The following is a 15,362-nucleotide window of genomic DNA, read 5'->3' on the forward strand; positions in this document are numbered from 1 at the left end:
GATGCGGCGCTATATGATATGCCCGGAAAATGTTCTGACGGTTTAATAAGGGGGGTGGGGTTTTAAAAAAGACCCCCCCGCTAATTTTGCCGGGCTAATTTTGTTTTCAATATACACTAATTGTACTACGAGAGTTGTATCGCATAAGTCATTACAAAAAAATGGTATAAATAGGAGTTAGTAAGTCTAAGAACGTTTGTTTGCAAACATGTCTGTGTACAGTCGTTTTGCGAGGCTTAGAAAATCTGAACCACGAGCCTTCAGTCGCTATCAAACTATGGACCAGAGACTTCAAACCTTTGAAGACAGGCCATCCAAACGCAGCGTGTCAAAGGAAGACCTGGCTAGCCAAGGGTTCATCTACGACCCTTGTGTCATCTCCGACACGAGAGAGAATTTCTCCGACACTATTTTTAATTGCGTTAGATGCGTGTTTTGCAATGCGCACATTTCCATTTGGAACATGGACAAAGTAGATGTGAGAGTTAGGCATCGACAGCTGTGCCCCGCTTGTCCTTTTGTGTTCGATTGGAACATGAACAAAGAAGAAATAGTGAGACTCAGTCATCGACGGTTTGGTCGTGCTTGTCCTTTTGAATTTGAATTTCTTGACTATGAGTTATGCGATAGGTACTTGGAAAACGAGTTTGAAAAGCAATATGAAAGAGATAATTATGGAATTGTGGAAACAGAAAGCGATCAAGATGTTCATTCTAGCGATGATATCCAAAAATATTCAAATAAATCGGTAGAAAGTCTTCAAACAAAAGATGACCAAAAGTATGACGAATACGATAATTATAGTGATTTGGATGAGCTGCTAATGGCGAAAATTGACAAGACTTGTACTCGTACCCGCTACAAATCTTATCAAAAACAAACTGAAAAGCAGCGTAAAAAGGCTGAAAACAGGCTGAAAAAGAAACGAAGAACAAAAATACGCAATGCAAAACGAGATCAAAAGCAAACATATTACCAGGACAGAATCGACGATGATAATTACATACCTCAAAAAGGTTCCAATGATCAAGATGTAAAGAAACATGATAGAAAAATGTGTTGGGTTTGCAGAACTAATGATGCTGGCGATATACTGGAAGAACAGGTTTTCGAATCTTACGAACAGTTTTATCAAAAGCAAAAATATTACCGGGGCGAAATCGACGATGATAATCACATATTTCAAAAGGGTTCCAATGATCAAGATGCAGAGATACATGATAGAAAAATGTGTTGGGTTTGCAGAAGCCGTGATATCGATGATATGATAGAAGATCAGTTTTTGCAATCTTACGAACAGTTTTTGGACGACCAATATAGAGAAGAAACCAATTTTTATTCGGACGAAATCAGTGGCATCGATGATGAAAAACAAAATCAGGTTGAACGTCTATGGGATGAAGAGACCGAGTATATTTATTTTTCTGACTATGAGGCATTCGTTCAATACATGGATGAATATGAGAGGCAACATCCATGTATTTGTATAGGAAGTTTAGGTGTATTTTCGATAACGCTACGACTCAAAACATTTGAATATAAGCAATCATAACATGGATATTGAAAATGAACAAAGAAGATGTAAGACTCAGGCATTGACAGTTATGGCATGTTTGTTCTTTTGTGTTCGATTGTGCATGTATGTGTTAATAAAAAAACCTAAAACGATTTTGCGTATTGTTTGTTTTTCGAGAAGTATCAAAAAATAAACACAAAAACACAAGCTATAATACAATACATTTTATTCAACAATCACGATGTGACACAATTTGATGGGTAAATTTTGTCATCGCATTGGCACTAAACATTTCAAAAACGTTCTCTGTTTCAAGTATCGCTTGGATAATATCTTCTGACTTCTCCGAACCGTGGAAATCTATTGCGCCACATATCCAGTTTCCACCGTGAGTATAATTATACATCAAATCGAATCTGCACCGGTTCGCTTTCGTAGCAAGAACTCTCAAAGTTTCTTTTGTCACATCTTTGATCAGAAACGACCAAATTGAAAAGGTTTTTCTTGAAGTACAAGAGTCCATTAGCGCATGTTGAATCTTGATTTTGCTTATGTTTGTTTTGCTGCAAACACATTCCACAATTTCATCAAATAGACACATTATCAACTTCGTTGGTTGTAGAGAAGCTTTGAGTCTTGCGTACGTTTCGAATTGATGTGCAAAATGTTCTCTTGTATTTATTTCTACATGCTGGAAATCTGTCCACAGACACATAGGAATGCTATTTGTGGTGTAATCCATGTGAATGACTGAAAGACAAATAACTTCAATTTGTTGTTTGAAAATACTTATATAGGAACTTTCCAAAATGACAATGCATCAAAAACTCGTCATGTATATGTTCGTGCATATAGTTGCCCTGTTTTGTCCCATAGTTTTACAAACAAATGCGTTAGGACGTCCTAAACCAAATTTTTATGAACCGTCTTGTTTCAAGCATGTACATAATACACCGATTGACGTTACGAATGGTTTATTTTATGTGTTGATAAACGTAACCTATGAGTATTTGTCATTATACGACGATGTCAAAGAAAATTTACAATTTTTCAACAAATGGATGCAAAACCCAGAGTTTAGTTTAGAAGGTCATGAGCAACAATGCAAATCCATAGGTCTATCTAGATGTCCGAACAAGAAAAAAGCGTTTTCAAAACCGGTATACAGTGTAGTTGATGGTTTTGTAGCGGGATCAATGTTTATCACTTACGACTTACCAAGTCTTTTAGTTAGATTGCAAATTGAGCCGAAAACGTACTCTATCAGTGAGTTTGTAGAATCTGTGTTTACTGAGATTTACACACACGCTTGGATACCTTTGTTTCCGTACAATTTTTCATTGACCTATGATGGAAGTGAAATTTGTGCAAATGGGATGCACGGTCATGCCTTCATCAGATTTAATACTGAACTGTGTACAACGTTCGGAACATGGTGCGATGTGAATTTAGAAGGTGCTAGTCCCGAGAAACAGGATCATGCGTTAACACGAATCAAAAATGCGTTATTGAAGAGAAAAATGAATGATTTGTCAGTCGCCAAGTATATCAAAGAATATGATCTAGGTTTGGAAATAATCCCTTCTAAGTCCAAAGAATTGCGAGACACAATTACACAAATAGAGCAAGAAATGAGTGAGATCCGCTTAAAAATCGATGATAAGTTCGACTTTGATCAATCTGACGAGGATTACTCTGACGAGGATAACTTTGATGAGGATTACTCTGACGATAATTTGGATGAAAAGCAAAGCGCTGAAAATGTACCAATTATCGATTTTTCTGACTTTTTTTTCAAAAACACTAAAGTTCTGTCAGTAACAAACAAACCTATCGTTGAACCTATCGTAAGCCAAAAAGTTCACGATATTCAAAATGCCAATACTTTCGTTAGCCAAAAATTTTACGATATTCAAACTTCTACCAACAATCCAAAAAACAAGATAAGTCCGCCAGTTAAAAAAAATACTGTTGTTAACCAAACTTCTCACAAAATTCAAAATGCTCTTAACAAGCCAAAACTCAACGTTAGTCTGCCAGTTAAAAACGATAACATCCTTAACCAAAAATTTCAAAATATGCAAGATGCTATCAACAAGCATAAAATGGGAATTAAGCACAACAAGCAGACCGTTGCAGAAGTATCTACGTATGGATTGCAAAATTGTTACTGCCTAACATGTAATCGTTCTACTACAATCGGCAAAGTACATAACAATCGTTGCTATTTCATCAACTTGGATTCATCATTCAAGATTTCCTCTAATACGCATTTTTCTCCGTTTCGTGAATACACACTCTTGATTATCAACGAACGTAATCATGCTTTACGTGCGATGCTAAGTCAAATAGTGAAACAAGTGAGTAACGAAGTTATTCTCGCGAAAAAGGCTTCATCATATCGACTTACTGTCTTCAGCACCAAAGATGGCACAACTGTTGATAAGATTTGTATGTCGTTATTCAGAAATACGTATCAAATTGAGAATTGTACCGAGAGCACGAATGCTGTGCTTATAGCGAGAAATGGTCATTTCATTCGCGTACCACAAATACAATTGGCTAATTTCACGTTCTGCGATATTGGTGCTGTGAAAGCGGAAAATGGCAAATGTTTTCGGATTGATGCAAATTGTTCGCACTCAAGTATAGCGAGTGTTTACGATTTGGATAATACGGTTGTTTCATATTTGGTTAGCATTACTCAGAACACGGCACACAATATGAGTGAGGCAAAGTTTCAAATAAAAAATATAGATGACAGTTCTGTCACAAGCGAACACTTCATTGTGTACAACAAAAGGACGAACAGTGGACAAGAATGCACGTATGTCGATATGCGATCAAAGACCATTTCAATCGAAAAATGCAAACACAGTCCCACGATTTGCGAGGTTTTGTTGGGTAAAAGTACATTGAATGACGAACCGGGACTAAGAAAATTAACGTTTTGGGAAACTGTCGCTGTTTGTGTTGGTGGATTCATTGTGCTTGTGATAGCTGCTATTTGCTTCATAATTGTACTACACAGCATAGCTCGGCATAACGATACTGTTGTAAACAGTTAACATATATCAAAGCGTTTGTATCCGCTATTGTCATAACTCACAATGACTTTGTATGACAACATGTATACCATTGAACGCGAGAGCATTGGTAACACTCAAGAATTTTCCATCCACGTTTTTAAATGCATCAGCGTTTTGATCAATGAACAAGAACTGCTCGAAAGCATTTTTGAAACCATACTAGACGATATTGGAGACGAAAACGTGTTCATATTCGACTTGACAATCGAGTTTTGTTTCACAACAATTAGTAAAACTCTACATATCAGTCAGCTAAATTCGCAAAACTGTTCGTGTTTTGACATTACTTGTGCTATGCAGGAACAAGGAATCAATTTCACGGTACCAGCTGATCTTCACGTCTCAGTAACAAAAAGCGTATAAACACATTTTTATTCACAATCTCGAAATATCGAAATTTGTATGGATTACAAAGTTAAACCATGTAACGGTATGCGTTGCACTTTATGTTCTCAAATAAAGAGTGGAAATAGTTTTCAGTTCAATTGTGGTTTTGTATACATTGTTGAAGATGGAGAGAACTTGACTTGTAAATCAAAAGATGCTATATATGTTCTGAAGTGCAACACTTGCGGCGGTGAGTATATTGGCGAGACCGTTAATTTGAGAAAACGCATTCACACACACAACTCTCATATTCGAACAGAACAGCACTATTGTCGAGCTACTGATCATTTGATAGAATGTGGGAAACACTTGTGCGATGTAAAAGAACGTTACACTGTATTCGTTTTGGAGACAGAGCGAGACAAGCATGTGCGTAAAGCAAAAGAGGCGTACTACATTCGTTTATTCCAGCCAATGATGAACAAGTAAGGCGTGCATTATTTTTCAAGCGTATATATATAGCTGCAGTTAACAAAATAAGCACACTCGCAATCACTTTCTACGATGGCACAAGCAATGTTGACCTCGAGCTATGCTATAAAAACGAACAACCGAGAACGAATACAGCAGTTTGCGAACACTGTACTCAATCACGGCGTGAAAAGGAATTTGGTTTCTGAAGTCGAGTCAGGTGTCTTCTTGTCGCCTAACGATTATTTGAAGATAAAAGAACTTTCAGAAAAACTAAAACAGATTGATGCCAAACTAGCGCAGTACAAAAGCCTCAAAGTAAGAACGCAGAATCTGATAAAGGGCATCAAGAAAACAAAAAACCTGCAGGACGATGTTGTGAAGACTGTGAGCTCTAACGTTTTCGATCGAATTCCAATTGATGTGATTAACAAAATACTCGGTTCTGGGGAAGACGAAAACATGTTTGCGCTAATAGAGCGAATAAAATCTTCCAATGTTGAGGAAAAACGCAAATATGCCGATATCGACATCTCCGATACAGAAATCTCAGATACGCTAAACGATGATGAAAAGGAAATTATGAACGGTCTGGCTGTTAAAAGAATGCGCAAATCTGGTGAAACGAAAGCTGCAAAGAAACCGAAAAAGGAAAAGACTATACTCAGTGATCTAGAATTGAGCGATGATGACGAATGACTACGTTGTTGCAATATTGTATGATTATGTTGACTTGTGTGTGTTACATTTTTTGTATATGTTGTAAATAAATTGTATCAATGAACTGTAAACATTTGTTGCCTTATCAATGGATATTGACGAGGTTTTGATTGTTGACGAAGACGAACAGTTAGCACAAAACACCTACTTGCTTTCACCCATGTACTCTAGACATCACCACGAATGCTCGCTATGCATTTTTCAATACATAACAGAATATGAAGAACCAATACGAATATTCGAAAGCAAGCTAGTAGAAATGAACTCAAAACTCGGGTGTGGAATTCAAACGTGTGTCACAATGGTTCTCAATGAGTTCAAAGACGATGAACGCATGTCGTTGTTCAAAAAATTGACAACTAGCGAAATTACAAGCCATTTTGATTCAGTATTTGGCGATCCTATTTGTGGATACAACCGACTTAAAGCTTACAATTTTTTCTCTCTGTTTGACGAAAGTACGGTTAACAATTCCACATACATAAAGTTTATTTACGATACATACAAAACTTCGAGAAACACTTCACTCTGTCCTTATTCGCTTTTAGGAGTTTATGTTTTTCTTGTTATGATTAACACTATAGGATGTGATTCCCAGCTCAAGAAAAAACATGACTTTTTGTGGATGTTCAACTGTCTATACAATCACAAATTACGGTTTGGAAAACTGCGATAAAAATCTATTTAAGGTTAGTTTTTCTATAAAAAAAACACTCAACCCACACACAACCATGTCAACCATGTCAACCATAAACGTTAAAGATATTAAACGGGTCACTGACACCGAAGCCACGAATCGCTTGTTCACTAAACTGAAGTACGATATTGGTATTGAAATCTCTTCAAAGCTCATTCAGGCGCTTAAACAAAGCAAAGACAGGGTTGTATTTTATGTGGGCAAAGAACAAAGATCATACCCAGCAGCAATTGTGAAAATGTTCACTAACGTTAAGACAAATCATGTCAAGATTCAGCCGAAGTACAGTGTTCAAGAATTGATGAACGTGTTTGAAATTCTCATGAACCTGTCTGAGTACCAATGTAACGGTCTCACGCTAGATTACTCGGATTGGCAGTCAATCTCTAGCCTGGTAAACATGATCGAACTCGCTGAGCACCTAGGCATGACAGAAGTGGTGATGTTTCTTAAACGCATTCCACAACTTCTTACATTTCACAACAAAACCGCGTATGATAACGAATTGCTCAGAAGAGAAAACGAGTCAAAGGAAAACCTTCAACCGAAGTCAGTCAACGAACTTAGTGAAAACGATGATAAACGTTCAAGGCCTAGGAAGAGAAGCTTTACAAAGGTGTTCAGTCGTAGTCTGAGTCGAAAGCGCAGAGAAGAAAATGTGATGACATAAGTGTTGTACATTTTTGTTGTATGTTGTTAATAAAGAACAATAACAGTAAACTTGTGTGTTTGTTTTGTTCATGCAATAAGACAACCAAAAGCGTATTTTTCTGTTTTCTACTTTTTATTCACATAAAATGCATTTCAACGGTTTATTTATCGATAATAAAAACACTCAAAGTCATAACTTCTAATCGGTCCAATAAATCGGCGTCCAACCCCACATCTCAGTTCTACACACAGCGCATTTGTTCCCGTTCATATGCATGCGCCAGCAACAGTTTACGCAAAACAAGTGCCAGCATGCAGTTACCACACAGGTTTTCTCTTCAATGCGGCAAACAATACAAGTTCGAGAGTCTTTCACAGCTTGCTCTTTCTCCAGTTGAAGTCGCGCAATTAGTTTGGTGCAGTCTTTGCGACCACAGCAACAATCTGTTCGAAAGTCCATACGAATTTGTTCCATCATCTGTATGCATTCCATTCGTATTTTTCTAACAGACAACCACCATCGCAGTTCTTGAATACAAAACGCCGCAAGAAATGTAACACAAATCATGTCTTCTTCTTGTCGTTGTCAGGTTTGGTCTGTTTGCGAGTCCAAATATCGGGGTTTCGTTCTTCGATAATGAATAGTGTTAGCAATATGCCGAGAAAGAGTGTCACAAACATCAATTAATGCAGTTTACGTTTTGCGCAGCGCTTATATATGCACATTTTGTAACGATCTGCATCGCAAACCATTTAAGTGTCTGTTGGGAAATTGTTACATTTCAAAACATGTATTTTCACCGCAGAAAATGGTCATCGTATGCTCGTCCGCAAATTTCGAAGTATGATCGCATCAAGTCACAAGCTGATGCAAAACAGTTGTGGGAAATAGTATCGAAGCATTTGAGCATCACATCAACTGAAAAGCCCAAAGTTAAGAGGTTCTATAAGTTTAAATCTGACACGTTTCAACCGGGTTGGTCAAATTCTTGTTTCGAGCCAAGACCTGAGTTCAAGTATGAAATTAAACTAACGTGCTTTGGAATCACAGTTCACCTTAGCGTGTACTTATATCTTGTTGAAGATGTTGTTGGAAACGTCGACGACGATAATTATGGCGATGTCGATCTAATAGTAAGGGATACACTAGATGAAACGAAACTGCTTTTCAGTATTGCTGATCGAGATGGCGAGACTGAAAAGAAATATGATTTACTGAAATCCAACGGCTGTGCTATGTGTAAGGAAATCATCGATATGATTGGTATCAAAGACATTTTCGATAAAAACGATTTGTTTGTAGAGTTGGAATCAAATTTATTGTTTAGTTTACAGAGCGACCGTGAATGTGATGATTGTATATATGAAATATATGAATAAAACAACCAAAAACGTATTTTTCTGTTTTCTACTTTTTATTCAACAAACATGCTTACAATAATCAACAAATGCATTCCATTTACCAGGTTGTTTTTCAACCCAGTCATTTAGTCTATACTTTCGAAAAACGTCTTGAATCTTGACCAGGTGGTAGAAGCCTTCAAGGTTGTATTTCGATCGTTCATGCACGACGGCAACAAACAAAACAAATGCAGTCACAAACACATCCCAGCTCAAACCACTGTTCAGCTTTTGTTCAAGCAATTCGGCGAAATAGTCTTTATCGACACAAGAGTTTATCAAGTCATATTTCGTAAGAACATGCATCGTTACCGTTCTATTTACAAGCAAAACCACACATTCAACAATGTCACAAAGAGTGTCATTTGAGTCCTCAAACTGCTTGCATTCCAAGTAATTTGCTACCATCGCAGCCACAAACTCACAGCTGAACATTTTTTACGTTATGACAACTACTGACTTTGCGTGAATGGTTTTATACTCGAGTTAGGCGCTTGTTATTTGAACTGTTGTAGTAGTTTGTAAACGTCTAGATTGAAATCCTTGCAACACATACGCAATAACTATAACTATAACCAAAGAAACAACCACAAATGTTAGTGCAATAAATAAGACCCAAAAGCTGTTTATTTTGGAATCATCGTCACTCGGTGAATCCAGTCTCATACCAGGAATTCTAATCTGACACAGAGTTCGTTTTGTTGTACAATCTTCATACGAAATAGATTTTTCATTCACGTCGATATACAAGCACGTATTGTTCTCATCATATGACACTCGCGAATAGACTATCGCGTAATCGTTTAATTCGAGCGTTTCGTTCAGACTGTCAATTTTGAACATCAAATTTTGAGATATTGCATTCACCTTCGGGTCGTGCGTTCTGTTAATCAGATAGTCAAAAGCGTTTTGCAACTCTTCTTCTGTTTGCAGCACTGCTGGTAAGCACTGGCCATCTTCATTCACCACGAAACAAGTTTTAGGTGATGTGATCGACGCTGCTGCGTTTTCGTCAAATGAACATGTCTTGTACGCACGCGGATTGAAAGGTGACACAGTCACAAACTCTCCTCGATCCGCTTTTAACAGCGCTACGTTAGCCGTTTCGCATGAAATGCCCAAATATTTTCGTTTGAACAAATGAACGCATTGAGCAGGCCTATCTTTGTTGTTGAACAGCGCTATCTTGATAGAACCTTGAATGTTGTTCAAAATAAATTCGTTGCTTACTTGAGTGAAAACCGTTTTTAGATGAATGTTTTTTTGTCCAAAAATGACCACATCGTATGCATTATAGTCGGTACTGTTTACAGTGTTACGTACATTGACGTGCGTTGAAAACTGGTTTCCAACTTTGAACTGTTGCTCAATACTGATAAAGTAGCAAGATCCATCATATATTTTACCAATACTTTTAGTCGGATCACACACATTGCAATAACAGTTTTGTAAACCGTAAGAAGAAACGCTTTGAACTGTTGTGTCTGCGCGGACAACAATGAAAAAACACAAAATGATAAACGACCGCATGGTTGGCTTAGAACATCAAGAATGACAAGATGCGTTTGTAAAGGTCTTTTATATTTATTTTAGGTTCGTTGTTTTTTCATGACATTTGACACAAATATTATCAGTCCGAGAATAATTGCAAAACATGCTAGTATGGCAAACACAACTTCGATTATAACGACCACAGATATGTTTTCGCTATTTTCGTCAACGTTTGTGGTTGTTGAACCATTGTTGGTGATATTACCAAGCGTTGTGTAATTGATTTTATTGTATCCTTGTGTGTCAATTTCGTATGCAACCGTCGAAGTTACACTATCATTTTTTCGTTCCTGCCTTCTGGTTCTTGAAATATTGTTGGTGATATTTTCAAGCGTTGTGTTATTGATTTTATTGTATGCAACAGTCGAATTGACAATATCATTTTTTCGTTCCTGCCTTGTGGTTGTTGAACCATTATTGTGTGATTCTTCGGAACTGCGTTTTTCGATGTCTGCAACATGATTAGATGTATTGTCTGGTACCAAGAATCGCCATAGAGAATCAGTAGCTAGCATCCTACCTATATTCGGGGTCAAAATCAAAAAGAGTTTGCCTTTGATTTGGAAACAAAACCTGTCCCTGTGATTTTCAATGGTCAAATAATTGTCTTTCACGCCCAAATTTTGATTTATGACTTTTCGTATGGCCTCGAGAATATCATATTGCGTTGTGTACATTCTCTCAGGAATATATACAATTTTGCGTAACTTGTCTAGCGCATCATCATAGGAAACGATCGAGAATGCACCATTGTATATACCCAGATCGCGCTCTGGCGATTTCTTGAAGCAGTTATCGTTACAGCTACATAGAGACACAAACAAGACAAATAGTATGAAGCGCAACATAGCTGGTTTTTATTTCATTCATCTAACAAAACACATGAAATAGCTATATAACAAAAAATTTGCACACAACAGACTACAACACAAAATCTGCAGGAATGTACAAAACGAGGCCGTTTGTCAGCAATTCCTTCGACACACAAAATGCGACAAAGTTCGGTGGGATGTGAATGTTGGGAATGCATGTTCTAACCGCTTGAGAGAGCATATCTTCGTGTTCTTCGTTTTGACACTGATTGATGAAATAAACTTTACATGGGTCTTCTTCAGGTAACATGTCGCTAACGGGCATCGGGTTTTCTTGTACCTCTTGTTCTGGGGTGAACGTTTCCACGATTTCTTCTTTCACGACTGCCAAATCGACCGGCATACTGATTATCTCGTTTTGCTCCGAACACGCCTTCTTATCAGAACAAGGCAAGTCATTCCATGTTTGTTCTTGTGTTTTGCAAAGCATCTTTTTGGGGAGACTCGACTGATCCTTTGGATCTTCAACAAATTTGCGTTTGCGATTAGGAATAGCATTGACTAGTCTACCTTTTCCCCCATCGATCAGCTCCGTTTCAATGTGAAGACTGTTGATGTGCTTGCGGTACAAAGGATGCATCACAAACAAAACCTCTAACGCCTGACACAAATTTGTATTTGGATATCCATATTTTGGTTGTAGTGAGTATACGTTAGCATTCATCTCTCTCATTTCGATGCCAGTTTGCAACGCTTCGTATATTTCACCACAGCTTCTCACAATTTTCAGACCTATTGTGAGCTCTTTCTGTGTACTGACAAGCTGAAAGTTTTTACTCGGTAGCACTCCTTTTTTCACCAATATTTCCACGATATCATTTTCCGAACAATCGAGTAATGTCATGACTGCTCGAAAGTAGGTGTTCAGCTTCAATCGTATCTGTGTCCTTTCCAAAGATAGGCAAGTGGATTTCACCGAATAGACTTTGCTAAACTCCTCGATTCCGTGCAACTCCAACACTGGTATTATGCATATCGGCAGTCTGTAGTTTAACGTGGGATTCGACTGCATGTATCTACCCTTCTTTATGCGCTCGTTTAGAGTTGCGAAATGTTCTGGTACTAATGTTTTCAATATTTTGAAGTAGCACATATCAATCTTTTCATCGGCAACAGAAAACATCAAGTCAACATATCGTTCAAACGCAGCTAGTGTCGGTTCATCGAGAAACACATGGTCCAGCGTTGGCTTGTAGTTCAAGTAGTCATACGGACTGTTAGTTATCGACGTAAAACGCAGTCCCTCGACATCTGTGAAAGGACATGTAACGCTAAACATGTACTTCTTCTGGTGACCATTCGCATTGAAATTTCTTTTCTCGCGAATGAATTTTTCGCACAATGTTTGGACGAACATGTTGTCGCTTCTGTTGTCAGATTGAAAATGAGACACATTCAGTTTTTGTTGCAGTATTTATACAAGTCGTCGTATTACAAATTCCATGATAAAAACCTAAATTGTTGAATTTGAATAACAGAAATGGCTCGTTGCAGCGAAAGGAAAGGCGAAAGCAAATTGAATACACTCATCAAAGCAAACCAACCCGAGTTGCTAGCAACACACATAAATCAAAACTTTGATTTTGATTCATCGTGTTACATTGTTATCAACGAAAAACATGTTTTGCCTGTTGATTTCACACAAACAGATCTAGAACAAGTTGTCATTCATAAATCAAAATCTGAATTCATACAGTTTGTGAAGCTCAGGTTTAGTGATTCACACAGCAATGGGTCTGATTTTCTGCTTTGCGAACAAACCGATTACGAAGATAACTACGGCAATGAGGTTCATCAGTGTCACCTTTATTTTTCAAGAACATGTACCAAAGATATGGCAGCTACGAGCTATTACTTGACACAAGCCTTAAGTATGATTGGAGTACTAACATTTTCAAAGAATACGCATGACAAACTGGCTTCGTGTCTAATCAAACGTTATGGTCAAACACTCGTACCCAAATGCACTACTGATTTTTGGAACAAACAACTTGACTCATTTCGCATGAGAAGCATTCTTGAGGTCTCGCAGCAAGATGACTCAGCGACACTTCGTGAGGAAATTGAGCGTTTGATGCAATCAAAGTACAACTTCGTTTCTTGTGAATACAATACGGCCAACAAAAACCTAAATATTCTGTATACTGAAACAAGTAACAACAGCTTTGGGTTAGTGGTTGTCAAAGAGTCGCTGCAAATAAAAGGCGCTACATGACTGGTAGATCAAATCATTCTTGATCTAACCTTCAAAGCGATAACATGTCTGTGCCAGCAACTACATTCCGGGTTCCAAAAACTGAGGACTGGGATATGGAGATTAGGCTGTCTGAGATAAAAAGTATGTTGTTAAGAATTTCATATGTTAGTGTTGGAGGTTTGATTGTAAACGTTGAATGCTGTAACTAACTTTTGCTTGTTCTGTTTCAGAAACCGTCACTCCAAAAACTGAGGACTGGGATGCCGAAATTGCGGTGGCGAAACGTCCTCCATTCTTTCTCAGCGTGGGCAAAATGACGCAGAGACAAATTAACAGACTAAACCGATGCTGGACCTGTCGCTGCGTGCCGGTCAATTGTACATGTTCAAAGTATTGAATAAAATTGTTGAAAACGTTCACAGGTGTTTGTTTGTTTTGTAGAAAAATGTTATATAGCAGTAATTTGACTTAGTACACTTCACACAAAACAATGCTAGCCGTTGAACTCAAAGATTTGGGATTTTTTCGACATATGTTGCGTTTGAATATTGAAAAGTGGAACAAAGCTGTCGAAATGTACATCATGGATCTCTATCCAAATGTGAAGTTTACATTTTCGACGCGAGATCAATGTTGGAAAGCGACAGAAACGGAAATTGTGTACTATGTCGATATTGAGGTTATTCTGATCAATCCGAAATATGATTTGTGCTGGACACACCAAGATCCCACAAAACGACTTCAAACCATTAATGGGATTTTGTTGAGCTCAAAAGCCAAGAGAACAAAACTTGTAACGTTTGACCAAGAGTATTTTTGAGACAAAAAATGTATAAAGATGTTGAAATAATTGCATGTGTAATATAATATCATATCATATCATGGATGATACCGACGCTTTTTGCACGAATGAAACAAGTATGTACATGGAAAACTATATCGATAGACTGAAAACGTTTGAGTATTGGTCTCCCCAAATACAACCAAACAAATACCAGCTTGCTTCTTGCGGGTTGTACTACTTGGGACAACACGATCGTTGCAAATGTTTTCGTTGTGGCATTGTGTTGTATCATTGGAAATCTACAGACGATGCGTTCTTGGAACACCATAAACATTCACCGAATTGCCAGTTTTTGCGAATGGTGGGTCCAGGAACAAGACTATTGATAGACACATGAGTAGGTTTTGTATGATCGTGTTGTAAATAAATATCATGAACCGTTCAATTCGTTTTGTTCTTATTCTTGTAGTAACATATACTTATTCATGCAACTACCAAACGCAAAGTTGAAAAACAAGTACTATTGTGTGCACGAATGTTTGATTTCGCTATTGCGTTAGTTATTGATATAACCCAGTGTCGTATGTTTTCTCAAACTATATTATCCAACTCTAATCAAAGCAAATACAAACAACTATGTATATGTAGTTTCAAACGATTTTATTCTGCAACAATCAATATTTCAAACATTCAATCTTTCGCAACAACAACGTACAACAGTTTACATAGTCCACTAGATCAGCCCACATAGTCCGCTCGATCACAGATGCAAAAGCCTCACTCCTCTGTTTTGGCCGTAGCCCTGAATTTCGCCACACCATTCGCAGCGATCGTCGATCCGCGTACATGACACACAGCTGAGGGCCTCGCATCTACGGCAAAAGTTCACCATCGAAAAAAAGTTTTTGCACCTATGACACACAATCACTAACGTAGTGTCGTAAACAGTTGGCAGCATTTCGCCCATGCTCTTAATCCATCTGTCACAAGCTGCTTTGTTGTTTCCAGCTAACGACTCATTCTCACGATGCTTATTCTGCCTCTCTAACCATGCCTGGAAACTGCCACTTTTCTCCACACTTGACA

General features: G+C 37.8%; 1 protein-coding gene across 1 annotated transcript; it reads left to right on the forward strand.

The window, feature by feature from the left end:
• LOC127864130 (uncharacterized) lies at positions 1-13,896 on the forward strand. Its single transcript, XM_052403825.1, has 2 exons — positions 1-1,904; positions 13,723-13,896. The coding sequence occupies exon 1, from the start codon at positions 209-211 to the stop codon at positions 1,550-1,552; it is 1,344 nt and encodes a 447-aa protein (XP_052259785.1). The 5' UTR covers positions 1-208; the 3' UTR covers positions 1,553-1,904; positions 13,723-13,896.
• The last annotated feature ends 1,466 nt before the right edge of the window (positions 13,897-15,362 follow it).

The sequence above is a fragment of the Dreissena polymorpha genome, unplaced genomic scaffold (genome assembly GCF_020536995.1).
Source record: "Dreissena polymorpha isolate Duluth1 unplaced genomic scaffold, UMN_Dpol_1.0 chrUn134, whole genome shotgun sequence".
Lineage (NCBI taxonomy): Eukaryota > Metazoa > Mollusca > Bivalvia > Myida > Dreissenidae > Dreissena > Dreissena polymorpha.